The 16,656-nt window shown below is 28.6% G+C and overlaps 4 protein-coding genes across 4 annotated transcripts; 2 read left to right on the forward strand and 2 right to left on the reverse strand.

Annotated features, from left to right (window-relative positions):
- The first annotated feature begins 4,778 nt into the window (after window positions 1–4,778).
- On the forward strand, window positions 4,779–7,916 carry LOC145750541 (mitochondrial fission regulator 2-like). The gene is made up of 7 exons (XM_082566600.1): window positions 4,779–4,916; window positions 5,115–5,323; window positions 5,531–5,757; window positions 6,010–6,254; window positions 6,475–6,578; window positions 6,851–7,034; window positions 7,312–7,916. Exons 1-7 carry the CDS (start codon window positions 4,893–4,895, stop codon window positions 7,366–7,368), a joined length of 1,050 nt encoding a protein of 349 aa, XP_082422726.1. The 5' UTR covers window positions 4,779–4,892; the 3' UTR covers window positions 7,369–7,916.
- A 112-nt stretch (window positions 7,917–8,028) lies between these two features.
- On the reverse strand, window positions 8,029–9,581 carry LOC145750401 (low molecular weight phosphotyrosine protein phosphatase-like). The gene is made up of 5 exons (XM_082566433.1): window positions 9,487–9,581; window positions 9,280–9,353; window positions 8,972–9,156; window positions 8,486–8,594; window positions 8,029–8,289 (listed from the first exon to the last, which is right to left on the reverse strand). The coding sequence occupies exons 1-5, from the start codon at window positions 9,524–9,526 to the stop codon at window positions 8,203–8,205; spliced, it is 495 nt and encodes a 164-aa protein (XP_082422559.1). The 5' UTR covers window positions 9,527–9,581; the 3' UTR covers window positions 8,029–8,202.
- A 361-nt stretch (window positions 9,582–9,942) lies between these two features.
- On the forward strand, window positions 9,943–10,706 carry LOC145751115 (uncharacterized). The gene has a single exon (XM_082567199.1). The coding sequence runs from the start codon at window positions 10,039–10,041 to the stop codon at window positions 10,444–10,446; it is 408 nt and encodes a 135-aa protein (XP_082423325.1). The 5' UTR covers window positions 9,943–10,038; the 3' UTR covers window positions 10,447–10,706.
- Window positions 10,707–10,824: 118 nt separating this feature from the next.
- LOC145750108 (nucleotidyltransferase MB21D2-like) lies at window positions 10,825–16,536 on the reverse strand. The gene is made up of 10 exons (XM_082566053.1): window positions 16,367–16,536; window positions 16,074–16,201; window positions 15,637–15,754; window positions 14,723–14,845; window positions 14,343–14,469; window positions 13,901–14,117; window positions 13,373–13,551; window positions 12,225–12,455; window positions 11,868–11,989; window positions 10,825–11,661 (listed from the first exon to the last, which is right to left on the reverse strand). The coding sequence occupies exons 1-10, from the start codon at window positions 16,402–16,404 to the stop codon at window positions 11,487–11,489; spliced, it is 1,458 nt and encodes a 485-aa protein (XP_082422179.1). The 5' UTR covers window positions 16,405–16,536; the 3' UTR covers window positions 10,825–11,486.
- Between the last annotated feature and the right edge of the window lie 120 nt (window positions 16,537–16,656).

The following is a 16,656-nucleotide window of genomic DNA, read 5'->3' on the forward strand; positions in this document are numbered from 1 at the left end:
GTGAATAAAAAATTCGTTTAAAACGGGGGTGTCTATTTGATTGCCAGCCGCCTGTTTTAGTCTGTGTTCTTTTCAGGCGTGAATTAGTAAAGGAAACCAGCAAGGTCTTCCACACAACGCTATCAACACAAAGTTCTAATCAAAATGTCCCCGAACTTAAAATTTAAACAACAGACGACTGTCATTATCAAATTAGGGGTTGGGTTAACTCCTCAATACAGCGCTATACATATTTAAACAACTACCGCTATATCAATTTAAAAGGTAATTTATAATATATAGGCGAATACATTAACGTTATGCCGTCTAATAAAGATCGACGTTAAGAAATCTTGGCCTTGATATTTCATTATCAAAACTGTCGACTATCGTTAAGGTAGACAAAGTACGCTAATGGTTTCGGCTAATTAATTATACAGATTTAAATGCGCAATCTAGACACAAAATAAACACAAGTCTTGAGCAGCTCGTACATCAGTACGTTAGCGTGTCTAGTTAGTAGACTCGTGCTTTATTAGCAATTTAAAGTATGCGGAATGCATGCCGCTTTTCTCATTAACCAAACACAGATAATGCTTAACCAAATCGGCGACGTTAATCTTATGTTGCGAGATGATCCACTACGCTAGTTTGAGGGCCTAAGTTAATAGGATTTCGATCCAACTCAACAAAATTCAAGACCCGAATAAGGTAGCATCAATTACTCAAAGAATTTTTAAGAATTAAGATTAAACGAAAACAATTTTTAACTATGAACGATTGGAAAAAAATTTCTTTTGTAGACTATATATTAAGTTACTAATTTCAGCGTATTTTTTCCCGGTAAAAAAACCCGTCTAAGTACACATAAATACTCTCACACAATTAAAGCGAAGTTCGAAACCGGTTACTTTGTTTCAAATGAGGGGAAGCGCTTGGCAGGGTCTTCAATCAATCACTCGTTACAACTCTACAACTCTTAGAACGACAACTTAGTGCTTTATTTAGTAGACACCTGACGAGGGTCAGTTGACAACAAAACGACTTAAAGCGACCACCCTTAAAAGAGCATAACTATCAAAGCAACAAATCTTTAAAGAGGCCGTTACATCAATAGTTTACTGTAAAAATAGAGCACTAAATTGTCCCTTTTTCAACCTATCAACCCTTCCGCTTCAAAAATTCACCGTTATTCTTACATTTCTTACATAACAATCAATAAAATAGACAGCTATCTGTCTTCACGAAAAAAATACGCGTTGAAAATTCCCTGAAAGTCTTTGCGAAAATATAAAAAGGCTAAGTTCACACAGCTTGTGCCAATATATCAAATATCACAAAACCCAAAGCTCACTCGTTACAATCTCATTATAGATTTGATCGATAATCACGTGGAAAATGAAGTTTAAACTCGAACAAGCTGTCTAGTTATTTTGACTGTTTTAACTTAATTAAATATCACCTAACTAATATTGGTGTTGATATTAAATTTCAAGTACGATGCTAACTTGAAGCTGAAATCACCTAATTTGGGATTTTTTCTTCGCTTTTGCGCTCGGTTTATTTCTTGAGTGTACTTCTTTCGATATTGATATTCTTGTCAAAAATTCTCAAGGTTATTTTAGGCGTGACGACTGGCCCAACGCAACAATTGCACCTATTGATGATGTCACAAACATAGCCTTGTTACCCGCGCAACGTCATAATCAAAATATTTAAAACTCATATAAAGAAGTTTTTGTTTTCGATAGAAAAATCGTTGCTAGACTAAACGCATATATTTCAACAAATGGTTAAAGCGTAAAAACCTGGTTTGTTTAATTAGCTTACGGCTATGTATAATCCCAGACAAAACACAGATGCGCAAAACTTGGCTTGGATTAAATATTGCTTGAAAACTCAGCTTAGCTTGTCAAAAAATCGCGAAAAATGCGCGGAAAAAATTTAGCGTCGGCGCCAACCGTAATTAAAGCGTGTAATAAGCAACCCAGCAATGCCAGGTTTTTAAGTCTTTAAAGAAAACGGAAGTTAGGTCGAAATAGGCGCGACAATTGCAATTACCAAACCTCTTATAAGTCTCAATTAACTCTTCTTTCTTAATCACTTGAAATTTTTTATAAACTTTTCGTCATACGCGACTAAATAAATAAGTGAGTTTTCAGTGCGTTTCTGGTTAGTGTTAAAATCACTAAAATCGCGCAGCTTTTACTATAAAGACGTTCCCCAAATCGCAGTCAATGAAGTTTGAACGATTTTTAACAATACCTGGATTTAAAGGGATTTATTTAAATGACTTTTCATGTGTATTTTAGTCTACAAACCAGTGGTTGAAAACTTGAAATATTTGTATGTTTAAATTAACATTATTGAACAAAACTTACAATTTATAACAATATCAAATTGTCGTTTCCATAAAGACGGTATTATAGTTAATAAAAACATTGTTTTTCATTGTTGTAGCATTGTTATAGAAGATAATGCTTACACAATGCTCTTACTGTTCTTACAAATTTTACATCAATTTATCAATAACTCTTTACAAAGAATAAATTTCAATTGTTTGCGGAACTATATTTAAGTAAGCGCACGTAAAGCACACTAAAGTTATATTTACATAACACCCCAAAACATATTTATTATCATATAATCTTTATAAATTACCTTATATCGCTTACGTAATTAATCACTGAAATTCTACTTTGTTGATTCTTTTAAAATTAGATTTGCGAACGGCTCGAATAAACAAAGTAATTATTCACGTATTTTATGCACATGTAAAGGGGAATTTGAAAACCGTTAATAGCACCTTTACAGGTTAAAAACAGGTACTACGAAATGTGTATTTACTGGCCTCAAAAATATTTGTTTAGTCGTTTAAAAATCACGACTTAAATACAGTTATTTGATGTAGTTTTACGGGATAATAAAGTACACCTATTTGATGTATAACTCAGTAATAAAAAACGCCTTTTCGCATGTCAACTAATAATAATACTCATAGGTTTATGAGGGGCTTGGTATTAAAGAATACAAATGGCATTTTTTATGTGTATGACTAAATAAAAAACTTTGATTTTATAGTATGTCGGATAGACGCACAAACACTCACGATAATACTTGTTTAAACATTCCGTACTCGCAACAAGAATATCAATGTCAGTCAGCAAATATTATTACGATATTTGGGTTTAATTCTGCGACCAGACACCGTTCAAATAAAGCATTTCCTCTCGGGTAAGCCTAGAACTTACGGTAAGATTTGCCGACACGCAAATGTAACAAAGGTTTTAAAATGTGCAATTTCAGGAATCTTTGGATATAATAAACCAATCCTCGGCTATACTTAGCCTAAATTTGGTCTAATCTCCACCCTACCGCAATAAGCTTTGTCGCATTACAGCCTCAAGTATAACAACCTCTATTTACACACTTACCCTTGATTTCTCTAATATTTGTCTTAGACTTACAATCAAACTTAGTATTTGTTTTTAAGCTGTTTACAAGGCTAGTTTTTCTATTAATCTAATCCTTTTAACATTATTTATCCTAAAACACATAAACCCCACTGTTTAAATTGTAAATATTTTAAATAGAAGTACTTCGAAATATTCCGACCAGATACAATCGTCTTGTCAGCCGAACCGCAAGCCTAGATATGGAGATCGACTCGTTGATTAGACAAGTGTAAAGTTCATGGACGTTAACGGCTATAATTAGAATTTTAAACGGGTGTCTGAATTGAAATTTAAAGCTAGCCTACTCATTTATCTTAAAAACTAGGCTAATATGCATTTTTACAAACTGCCGAATTATGAAACTGACTGGAAAACTAAGATTCGAGACTAATACTTACGTCAATTAGTCATCAGAGAAAAACACGGCGGGAAAAAATTAATCTCTAACAATTAACAATATTGTTTAATAATCTCATTCCAAAAGTGGCAATTTAGCCTTAAAGACCACAATTCTTAACTTTAAATTTGAAAATTGCGCAAGTTTAAATTGATTTTGTATGTTAGCAAATAGTCTCAATTGCTCAGGCTTAAATTAATTTGACTCTAAATGCCTTAGCCTGTCAAGCAAGCATTCAGCTAAAACTAAACTCTTGTAGTGCTCTCCATAGCTAACTATTAACACAATTGTTTATTAGCGAACTGTAAAACCACAAACTTAGTCGCTTATTCTACCCTGAAGGCTAATTTATTATAAAAAGCAGTGCGCCCTGTTTTTATTAAGCTAAATATTAAGCGAACGACAGTTGTCAATTGTTACTCAACACTGACATCGCGCAACGATACATTTCGATAAATTATTTTTTAAAGCAGATCATATTTTATATTTTGCACAAATAAATATTTGACCAACTAAACGTTTTTAAATTAGTTTAATTTTTTGAATCACATCTACACAGTTTTTAAATTAATCTTACGCTATTTTGTAAGACCTTTAGAAAATTGTTCTAAAAAGGTATATTTGTAAAAATTAAATTGGTATAATTGTTTACCGTTATTAAATATAACAAATCCTGGCAAAAAAGTTGTTGTAGTAAAATAAAAAGTATTTTAAATTGTTAACGTGTTGTTTAAAGTCCTATACCAGTTACAACGCTTATTTTACGACCTCTGCCAAAATTCAATTTTTCGCTTTATTTGTATTACGAGTATTGTGGTTTTCTAAGCTGTAAATGTTGTTGTTATTCGTGATGTTTAAGCAATGATAACACCTTTAGATTGCTAGTTTTAGGTAATTTATATTATTATCATATCTTACTTAAAAAGTTTATATTGATATTGCTTTTTAGCTTAGAAAAAATTTATCGAAAAATAGTTTTATGTTGATTTTAAATTGTGAACAAAATATTGGAATATATGAAATTATTTTCAACTTTGTATTTTGGAAAGTTGTGACTACATATGGATTCTACCATTAAGAGTCAGGTAATACTTGTTTATTTAAATAAAACCGTAACAGCTTGTTGGTTTTAAACAAAAAAAAACGTGTTATCCAAAATATTTTAATTGTTAAAGCCTTATATACCTAAGGTATAAATATACTAGCTTCTCTCAAAAAATAAATGAAATTTTAGTGCGTAGTTTATTAAGTTAGGTGCCTAATTCTTTAATTTGCTTTTTTAGGGTGATAGAAGTGCAAATTTGGATGACAGTAGAGGAGGATATCGCAGAAGTTTGGTTCGAAGAATTGGTGCCAAATTACCACTCGCAAGTGTAGAAAGACCTAGATTCGAACTCCTACCTAATGGTGCCAGGTTGATCGAAAATAATGGGCAAAAAACAACTTTGTTTTCACTGTCCGATATTTGTCAACTTATGGACATACCAGAAGTGTAAGATTTTTAAAATATTATTGTACAAGTCTACATGATTTTTTAATAAAGGGCCTCCATAAAAAGCATTACATTCTAAGATGCTAATTAATTAAACTCTAAGGCATGTTAGCTTTATTTTAATAACTTAAAACAAATATAAACTATCTGCAATTTTATTTAAAATTGATAATTATTTCATATTAAAAATGTTACTCTTTATTTTAGATTTCCAACTTCAAGATCAAGTTTAGATCTAAGAGCTGAAGTTGACTTCAGAAAGGAAGAGGAAGATGTAGGAATTGGGATCATTAAATCTACCTCCATGACTTCACTATCATCCCAGAATGAAAACATGCCAAATATGGTGACAAAAATCACAGCACTGGAAGATGAGCTATCTCAACTAAGATCACAGATTGCAATGCTTGTTTCAAACCAACACAAAAATGATGGTAGGTCTATAATATCTAAGTACGAGAATATTTATGCTTGTGTATTGAAATAGCAATTTGATGTTCGATAATGAAGTGATTTAAAAGTGAAGTGTAACACTTAAATCATCTACTTAAAAGGTTTTTAATATTGAAGTGTTTTATATTTATTTAACTCTTATTTAAGTTAAATATTGGATTAAAAATTCGTTGTTTAATTAAGTTTGTTTTAAAATTATTTGTTTAACTAAACAACAAACATTTTTATTTTAGTTTCAATCAGTTTTAACTCAACCATGAGTGGTGCAGGGGAACCAGCGTTATGTTCCACCCCCATAAAACCTCCTGCAACAATTATCCCCCCTCCCCCTTTATTTAATATCCCTCAACCCCCCAATTTGTCCATACCACCACCCCCAAATTTGTCTATACCCCCTCCCCCACCTTTATCGAGTAGCACGCAATGCAAATCTGCACAAAGTGTGATAGACCTAATAAGAGAAAGAAAAAGAGCTAAGGTAAAAACTATAAAAAGAGTTTGTAAAAAAATTTAAAGTTCATGACTTCAAATTTGTAATAGAACATAAGTTAGAGCTGTTTAATTGTAAAAAAATGTATTTAATAACCTTTGTTGGTAATCACTAAAAGTAACATTATATACTATATTAGAGTTGGACTTTGTTTTTTTAATTTAACATTTTTACTTTATTTTAATTAATAAAATTGTTTTGGTTTAAGGGCAAAGAAGTGGGAACTGCACAAGTCTCAAATGAGCACAGACCTGTTACAATGGCCGATGTTTTAAAAGATTTACACAAAGTCAAGTTAAAGTCGGTCACAAGGTACCACTTATATAAATAAAAAATACAACCTAAAAGACCCAGTTGTTCTACATTTAGTTTAAATACCTGCAACTTAAAGTTTTAACCAACAAATATTATTGATTATTTTATAATTTCTAAATGCATGCAAAATTTTAACTTTAATGAAATGCAAATCTAAAAAAGGAATAAAAAATAACCTTATAATATAAACTCAAAGGCTTTGAGAAATCGACAAAAAATACGAAACCGACAAAAATTCTATTTTGCTTAAACATTTTTGTTGATTTCAGGTCCCCAGGGGGAACCCCCATGAACAAGAAAGCCCCAAGTGAACCAGATCAATCGGACCCGGCTGCTTTCATCGCTGCAGCTTTGCGCAAGAAGTTTGCCCACCGCAAACGAGTCGACAGCCCAGATGGGAGGAAGAAATTGCAAGTTAATGGAGATAAAGAATGGGAAGATTCACCACCTAAGGTTTATACTTAAACACTAACACTATATAAAACTAATATAGTTGTAGTTATATATTCAGGGTTTTAACTGTTATGTTTTAGTAATTTAGTTATTAAGTTGACACAGTCAAAAGGGTTAAACACTGTTAATATGATACTGAACTTTTTAAAACATTTTAACTGGATTAATAACTGTAAAAAAATAGATTTTGATACTAACATAATATGCACTTTTTTCCGTTACCTTTCATATAAAGTAAAATAATTGTAAATTTTAAATAACAAACTTATTTTTGCAGTTTGGTCAGCACTTATTGAAAAAAAGAACTTCATTAAACCAAGTTGCAACAACCTAATTGTTACAAGAATTAAATTAAGTTATAACTAATTCATAGTAACTAACTGTCATGCTAATTTTCATGTTCTTACCTTTTTATGTTTTTTATTTTCTTATATGTCGAAAACTAAGAAAAAATATTACATTAATTGTCTAGAATACTGTATCAAAATTATATACTATATTTAAATAGAGTAAAAAGGATATTTTAACATTGAACTGTTTTACTTATCAAAAGTTTTAAAATGATTTTTTTATTTTAAACCAGTACTTAAAAACTGAGCATCATTTTAACTTTCTTTTTTATGCATGAACTTTATTTCATCTTTATAAATATTTTACTTTTCATATTACATACAAGTTCTTTTTAACTTGTGTAACAACTTCGCGGTCCCCATGATTGTATAGTGAAATCACCAACCTATATGCTTGCACCTACTTTTAGTACAATTCTCATACTTATAGTAATACTGTGCTCCATGTAGTAAATTATAAAACCTCTCAAAATTTTATAAATATTTAAATTAAACTGCTACTTTAAAATGTAAGGTGGTTTAGATGTGGTGACGTTGGATATTAATTCGAATTGTTTTTACTTTTGGTTTGCAATATTAAAATGTTCCTGTATTTGTTATTCTTGCAGTTTTTACGGTAACAAATAAATTGTTTTGCTTTTAATTGTGTTTAATTACTTCTAGACAGTGATCAGAGTATATATATCAGGTAGTAATGGGATAAAATTATTTTTTTATACAAATATGATCCTAGTTTTTTAATAAATCCAAAATTTTTAACACTGTAAAATTAAACCTATATAAACAGATAAAAGTAAACGATAACTAACCATTTCTGATTATTTGAAATGATCTGATTTCAAAAAATTCAAACAGGACCTCATGCATTGTTCATAAACATTTTCAAAATCTTTAATATTATTTCCCTTGAAAAAACATAATTAACATGTTAGATAGTAAGTAAAAAAAAAAAAAATTAATTGTCGCGCACCACAAATAGCAGTTTTATTTTTTGTAAAATTATAAATTAAATATACATATATATATCATCCATTAAGCTCCTTTACATATAGATTCTACATTAGCTATAATAAAAAGCACTAAAGTCGTGGTCAAACTTACATAATAGGGGTCTTCTATAACTCCATTGCTACTTTGGTCGTCATCAAAAGTTCCCAACATGAATAATTTTGCTTTGTAAGGTTTTCTGGGAGCCATATGTTTCAGATCACTTTTACAAACAAAAATGTTATACTTGATTATGTTTGGGTAACTACTGTTTGGGTAATAGTATATAAAGTTAACAGATGGTCAGGTAATTTTAAAAAATATAAAAATTTAAGCGAATTAAATAGAACTTTAAAAGTATTGTTTAAAATAATTTTTTTTAGAAAATATAAGTTGAAATACTAATCCCACTAGAAACACCCTATGGTTGACCTTCTGATATACCAGGTATGGCACTACATTACAAGTCATAAAGTTTTATGTTCAAGATTGACCAACGCAACACTTTTCACCTCACAACCGCTCACCTTTTTTGCAAAAAACTACAAAAACCTATCACGTTACCATGCTAAACATAAAAAAATTTTTAATTATATATACCTCATATTTTCTTCATCCATTCCAAAAATATAATCAAATTCCATGTAATCAGCTTTGGTAATTTGTCTTGCTCTATGGTGTTGAACATGATGATAAGTTTGTTTACTTTTCATACATCTTTGACCAAGTAAATTAGGTGGTTCCCCAATCTGATATCTTGATGTCGCAGCACTGTCCACTTTCCACTATAATAAATTGTTTAATTAAATGTTAGGAGGTTAAATTGAAAATAATATTATTTGTACTATGGTGTGTATTTTTCAGTTTTGTTTGGTAGCTTTAAATTTTTAACAAACATTTAATCTTACATTTTTAAGTGTTCCCTTTTGTTCAAGGATATGTTTAAAACAAGCTTCTGCTATTGGAGATCGACAAATATTTCCTAAAAAATTTTAAATTGCAATTTTATTGGATAAATCTACCTCAATATTTTTTATAAATAAAACAAACAAAAATTTTTATTCAAATTGGACAATTTAAGTTAGTTTTAAATGACATATTATTTATTTACCTACCTAAGCAAACGAATAACGCAGATCCTGTAGATTCCGACATTTTATTTGGGTTCTTTTAAGGCAAAATGTTTTGTTTTGAAATTCTCCTGGGACACGTGCAAATCTTAAACAGGGGTTGTAATAAAATATCACGTAACTATGCAAAAAAGTATTACGCAATGATACCATGATGATACCGATTGAATTTTCAAGTCACTAATGTGTTTAGGGCAGAAAATAAAAAAAATTTCTAAAAATTGTTATAAAAAGAACTTCAACATGAAAACTTGATTAATACAGACGTTTGCTTTTAGATAAAATTGCATCTCCGATTTTGGTCATAAATATGTCATTACACAATTACAACGTGACTTTTGTTTAACGTTGAAGTAAACAACAACCTGACAAATCAAATTTTTGCATAGAAAATATATTTATAGATACGTTTTGCTGACTATTTTATGTATAACAGATTATTAAGCATATGTTTATTAAATTGTGTAATTTTAATATAATTTACAATTATTTAAGATCTGATTTAATCTAATTTAACATTGTGAAACCAAGAAAAAAATGAGTCAAAAGCGAAAAAGAAATGTAAAAGATGTAATAGTTGATCCACAAAAACTGAAGATTGTCCATGAATATAAGAAGATGGCCAGAAAAGAGAATCCAACAGGCTCAAAACAAGTTAGCGGCGGTAACTTTGAGAAAAAACGAAAAAAGGTGTTCAGTCAAACATCTAAAACAAACGATGTTATGATTGCTTACAAAACAAACTTAAAGAATAAAGAAAAAAAGAATAAAATAAAGATCGATAAACAAGAACAAGAAAAAATAAAGGAGCAAAAAAGAAAAGAACGACATCAAATTCACAGGAAATTAAAAGAGCGAACTTCTAAAGGGCAACCGATCATGAAAAATCAAATTGAACATTTATTAAACAAAATTGAGCAGAAAAAAGATATTTACTGCCCTTAAAAGCATATATAGTGTCTTTTAACCTTTCTTCTTGTATAATTTAAGGCTTTTTATTACAACGCATGATCAGCAATATAAATTCTTTATAAATACATTATCAAATTGCAATTGTAATAACTTTATTTAGTTTTTTTCTGACATTTTTAAACAAATAGGGTTCATATAGCTATCACAATTTAACTTTATTATAATGTATGTTTTAGTGCTACAATTTACCTTTAACTTTCCAATAATAAATTAACAAAACTTCTTATCTGTTGGTTTCAATCTAACTTTAAAGCACAATAATAAATTGGTTTATGATAATATATTTTTTATAAGTTTGAAACAAAAATATACAGAATTTGCTACAAAATTAGTTAAGTCATCAACCATTATTAAATTTAAATAAAAAACAAATATAAAAAGCTTCAACACAAAATAGTAGTTTTCAAAAGATTTTTGTTAGCTGTTTTTGTTATAAATATGGGACGGTAAAGAAAAATATTAATTACTATTTAAATTAAAATGTTGACAATGATTATTAATTGCACGCAAGCACTAAATTAGATTTCTAATTATTCAAAAACTGGCCAAATAAAATAAAACAAAATTACAAGCACTAAAATAAAAATAGGGTATGATATATATATAAAGTAAAACTTCACTTAGCTAAGAGAGATTCTCATTCAACTTTATATTAAGAGTATTAGGTAGTCTGGATTACATTAATGAATATACAGAATGGGGGAAGTTTGGTAAAATTGCACTGTAGCTAGCACCTTATAAAATGGAATTTATTTTAAACAAAAATGGCAGGATGAATTGAAAAGGTAAGTGTGTAATGTAAGTTGACCAAAATCAGATTTATTGTTTGCATGTTTAAAATTTTTTAATTTGACCAAATTCTTTCAAAATTTTAATTTTATCAAATGTATAATGTTATTTGCCTATTGTATACATACAGCTTTAAAACAGGAACATGGAGAATAGTGCAATTAACATTAGCTATGCTTTTGTAAAGCAACAATCATTGTAGGACCATTTATAGCTTGAAGAAATCAGTAAAATTTGCCATCGATTCGAAAATGTGGTTGTAGACTTTCATCATCTGGATTTAAAAACACAGAAATACTTTTGCCTGGGTTGCTGTCAACAAGTCTTCGCATTTTTTCAGCTAAATCAAGTTCTTGTCGTGAGTCTGTGCCCATTTCACTATTAATATCTCCATTGTTGCTTTAAAAAAGTTTAAAAAAAAATTCAATTTTGTGTTTTCCAAAGGGCATGCATTTATAAACCTCAATAATTTATTAATCTATTAAGTCAGATTTGTCAAATTAAAAAACAAATTTAAATATTAATTAACACTTGGCAAACATGTAACTTAAACATAGTTTATAATACATAAATCGTTGTGTTTAAATATTCTAGCAAACACTTACCCGTTCATTTTTCTTGGATGTCTTTTTTCCATAGCTTTGTCATGATGTTCTTTTGTTAAATTTCTTGCATTTTTAACTTGGTCAACTGCATTTCTTACATGCTCAGCAGGATCACTTCTTACCTTAAGTTAAAGAAATAGTTAAACTGAATTCATGGACTTAAATATACCTTCTGTTAAAAGTTAATAAGCAATTGGGTACGTACAAACCTATGGAAGGTTTGTACAAAAATTTTGTACAAACCTTCCATAGGTTATGTTTAGTAAAGCGTATAGAAAATTAAGTTATACTAAAAGAAAACAGTTTCATACTTATTAAGTTACACTAGAAATTTACAGTCTTATACTTTTTACCTACCATTAATACAACTTGACATAGTTTTAAGACCGTGGCATCATCAAGATGCCCAATCATGTTATATTGTGGAATAAAATAATTAGGACAACTTCTGCTGAGTAAACACTGTAAAGTATCGTCTATTAAACCCAGCAACATTTCTGAAAGAGTTTCTTCAGATTCAAGGTAATGTCTTTTAACTCGATCGCAAGCCCATAATAATAATCCTCTAAGTATATACGGCTTCATTACCTAAATACAAATTTTAGTTAATTCAAATACCATCATAAAACCTTGTCGATAGCCTACCCCACAGTTGGGATTGAAATTGTTGTAACAACCCTTAACTAATAGTAGCTTGCGATGATTTCCCCTTGCACCACAAACTGCAGTTTTATTTATTTGGCAGCAGATAAATTGGACATATGTTTACTAAGCTCCATTATATATCGATTTTCTAGGTATCTATATTCTAGTTTTTAGAAGAAACTAGTTAGCTGTAAATTAATTCTACATCAAACAAAATGGATTTTTAATTACTAAAATTTTAATGACAATTTATGAAGGATAATTAAAAAAATCAATATTATTTGCTTTATATCAATTTTGCAAGCAGAATGCAATAAGAGATAACAGCATAATCATATAACTTAAAATATGAAGTAAGTCTTTAAAATCAATAGGATCAATCACAGCAATAAATCTATTCATTGATTTACCCAAATAAGGTCAGTGTTTAAAAATAAATTAAAGTATTTATATATTAAAATAACTTTAAGGTGAATAGTATTATGTTAGATGTTGCTATAAATAATTTATTTACTTTTAAAATAATATTAAGACATCAAAAGCCTACACTTGCCAATTATTTTAACTTAAAATAAATAAACTAATAAGAATCTAGTTCTATTTTGTAATTTAACCCAGCATACAAAAACAAACACACACCTTTTTATAAACAAATTATGTTATTAGAAATCCATAAAAATGGAAATGAAGAAAATATGTTCAATTTATAACCATTCAAAATAAAAAAAAATGCCATTTGTAGTATGTGGATAAATTTCATGAGCAAATATTAGTTGAAAAGGGCGACGATATTACGACCAATAAAATCCCAATCGTGGCGAGCTATTGATAAGTAATTTAAGTAACAAAATTTAACTTACTTTACTATATCTAGCTAGGGATCTGTTCATCACAGCTTTAAATGCATAAAAAGTTTTCATAAATGCAGAAGGAATAAAACGTTTAAGTTGGACTTCACTTCGGGCAAACGATAACCTCCATTCCATTTCATTATTCCCCACTAAACTACAAGCTGGGAGTAGGTGGAATCCAGTTATAACTGTAAATAAAGTTATACAGAATCAGTTGTTGATTTTTTTACCCTAAGTATCTGGGTTTAGCTTAGCAATTGTATCTAAGTGTAAATACCCTCACAAAGTAAGTGCTTGTTATTATAAAGTGAGCTTAAACAAAAGTTTAGTGTATATATAATTTAATTTTAAATAACAATTAATTAACAAATTTAAATAAAAAAATTTTTACACATAAATTAAGAAAAAAACACAAAATATGAAAATTATGTGACCTCTTTCTTTATAATAGTAACAAAATTTAAATTCTAAACCAATATTCATTTTCAATTTAAGATCTCTAAACTTGGAATTTAAAAACAATGTTAAATAATTTACCTTCCTCTTCTGGTATAATCCCATCCCAGAAATGCATTTCTTGTAACCAGCCCATGGCTACAGCAGGCCAACCTCTGAAAGAAACAACAGGAACAAGATCATATAATATTCTGGTGCCTCCATGACAAAGTATTATTGTTGTACAAACTCCATTCTGTTTCACTATCGATATGGTAGGTTGACCGCGTTTAGGGTTCAATTTAATTTCATCTGTTACCTTTAAAAATTTAAAATAGCTTGTTTTACTTAAGGTGGTTTTGTTATGTAGATTATTACATAGTGGTTTAAAAGAGTAGCTTACACTTACAGCAGACATAAACTACTTTAAACACTTTGTTTTTATTTTGTTTAATTTTTTAACATTTTTCAAAACATTTTAATACAAACAACTTTAAGAAAATTATAATGAAGTTGTGGGCCAGGTAGTTAAAATTGATCCTACCTTTACAAGAGCATCACTAAACCACTGACAGACTTTAGGGGGTGATAAAAAATGACTTGTCTCTTCATTTTGTTCAACTTTGCAACAACAAGGCTCCCACCTTGATACTGTTTCATCATCAAACAATCTGTTTAATATTTAATTTTTTTATAACATAATGGTAAACATGTTATGTCAACTTAATTTAGACTTAGACAATATAGAAATACTTGTTACTTTATCTCAAAAGTTAAATATTATGTTTAAATTGGAAGTTTAAATTTAACATTTAAGTTTTATTACAAAAAATAAAAATTGCAGTGCCAATAAACTCCCTTCAAAAAAAACCTGTGCCAATAAGCTACATTCAAAAACATATTTTATAGCTTCCCATATCTTACTTTAAACTAAGCCAAGAATGGCAAGGAATGGAGTGTCTCATATCCAATACTACTGGTTGATTTCTGTCATGCAACTTTAATACAGGAACAAATAATGTGTAGTCCAGATCAAAATCATTACCTCTGTTAAAATAAAAAAATGTTTATGTTAAAAATTTTAATTGAAGTATTTATGGTATAAACATCTAAGAGTAATTTAAACTATAGTGTATTAAATAATTTTAAATTATAACAAAAATATAAGTGTAAGTTACATGTTTATATATATAAAATTTATATTTTGGATATTTTTCGGGGGAGATGCTGTATTAAAACTTTTAAAACAAATATTTTGACATTTAAAGGCACTTAAATTACATTTAAATTATATTTTACTATCTAAACTTCTTATTTATGTAGTAAACTTTTAATAACTTTAATAAAAGTTTACAAGACCATAAAAAGTCAAGTTTTTATTTGATAAGAATCAAACACAGGCACAAAGAAGTAGCGGTTAGCTTAGACAAATATGTTATCAATTATTTATTTCTTGAAAAAGTTAGCAAGAATAAAATAATAAAACTAAGACTCCAAACCAATTACAAGTTGAATAAAGAATAATAATAAACAAATTGCCAATTAGGTGAAAAATTGACCTTAATTATATTTGGAACAATAAAATAAAATAACAAAAGATACAAATTATTTAAAATAGTCCAAAAAATTGTAACAAATTTTACAATTAAATACGCTCTACAATAGCAATTACAATTTTAGACAAAAAACAAAGTTCCGAAATACAAAATTAGTATAATGTATACATGTTCCTTTATATTGTAGTTAAGCATAAACGCATACAGATTTACAAACAAATCAATAGTTACAATCACATTTATGTATATGACAGAATAATAAAATCATTTTAATATAGTTACCTTGTTAATTCTCCAGGTCCATCAACTTCGATATCAAGAGTTCCATCTCTAGCTCCACCCGACAGAAGTAAATATTCGTTTGCTATCGGTAGTTTGTTGTCTAATTTTTGAACATCACCTAAAAAACAATATGACATTAATTTAATGATTTCTATATAGAAAACATTGTGCACGTTTTAACATAACATTTTATAATATTTTTCAAGCTCATCGAAATTTTAGTTAAAGAAAATACAAAGACGATGCTTAGAAGGCGAATCTTATTAAAAAAATAAATAAAAAAATTAAAAAACTGTTTCCTTTTTCGAAAATAATTACATTTGTAAATAAAAACACAAAATTTTAATATTATTAATACCAAACCGATTTAACTGTTACTATACAAAAAAGATATATAGGCTATATACATTTAGCAAAAAAGTTATAATGCAATTGACCTAAAATATTAAAAATATGCTCCTTCATAACATGAACCTCCATTGCCATCTGATCATCAAATTCATGTCGATCATATTCATCAAAAATATTAATTAGTTTCTCCAATCTGTCCATACTACAACCAGATCTGAATAATAAAAATACAACTTTTAAATAAAAAAATACAACCGCAGTTTTTAAGTCTAATAAATAGAACAAAATTTCCTCTTTTAATAAATTTTTAATAAAAATCATAATTTTGCTTGAAATAAATAAAGAAAACTTATAGCAAATATATTTAAACATTAGGTACCTGAAATCTATTTTTTCAAAGTGATTTTCGTCCGCCATGTTTACAGAACAAGTATAAATCCCGTTTAATATTTTCTTCCTAGTTCATAGACAATTTCAACACCTTTTCTTGTATATATAAATAAATCTCTTACTAATTTTAAAAATAAACTTACAATACACGTTTTATGGTGGCCGATAGCAAAACTAAAATGAAATCACGTAGCATAAAAATAACCTTTTTTGATATTTTTAAGAGAAATTCCCATACAGTATTGTAAGAAATAGTAAGTAAAAAGATACCATAGGTTT

This window comes from Corella eumyota, chromosome 4 (assembly GCF_963082875.1).
Source record: "Corella eumyota chromosome 4, kaCorEumy4.1, whole genome shotgun sequence".
NCBI lineage: Eukaryota > Metazoa > Chordata > Ascidiacea > Phlebobranchia > Corellidae > Corella > Corella eumyota.

Excerpts from the sequence above, each read along its gene's own strand:
- LOC145750401 (XM_082566433.1), bottom strand. The coding sequence starts at position 9,526 with ATGTCGGAATCTACAGGATCTGCGTTATTCGTTTGCTTAG. Across the intron at positions 9,157-9,279 it reads AAAAGGGAACACTTAAAAAT|TGGAAAGTGGACAGTGCTGC; the intron begins GTAAGATTAAAT and ends AATTTATTATAG. Across the intron at positions 8,290-8,485 it reads TTATAGAAGACCCCTATTAT|GGAAATAATATTAAAGATTT; the intron begins GTAAGTTTGACC and ends TGTTTTTTCAAG.
- LOC145750108 (XM_082566053.1), bottom strand. The coding sequence starts at position 16,404 with ATGGCGGACGAAAATCACTTTGAAAAAATAGATTTCAG. Across the intron at positions 14,846-15,636 it reads GGACCTGGAGAATTAACAAG|AGGTAATGATTTTGATCTGG; the intron begins GTAACTATATTA and ends TTATTTTAACAG. Across the intron at positions 11,990-12,224 it reads TATGTCAAGTTGTATTAATG|GTAAGAAGTGATCCTGCTGA; the intron begins GTAGGTAAAAAG and ends CTTTAACTTAAG.
- LOC145751115 (XM_082567199.1), top strand. The coding sequence starts at position 10,039 with ATGAGTCAAAAGCGAAAAAGAAATGTAAAAGATGTAATAGTTGATCCA.
- LOC145750541 (XM_082566600.1), top strand. The coding sequence starts at position 4,893 with ATGGATTCTACCATTAAGAGTCAG. Across the intron at positions 6,579-6,850 it reads AAGTTAAAGTCGGTCACAAG|GTCCCCAGGGGGAACCCCCA; the intron begins GTACCACTTATA and ends TGTTGATTTCAG. Across the intron at positions 7,035-7,311 it reads GGGAAGATTCACCACCTAAG|TTTGGTCAGCACTTATTGAA; the intron begins GTTTATACTTAA and ends TTATTTTTGCAG.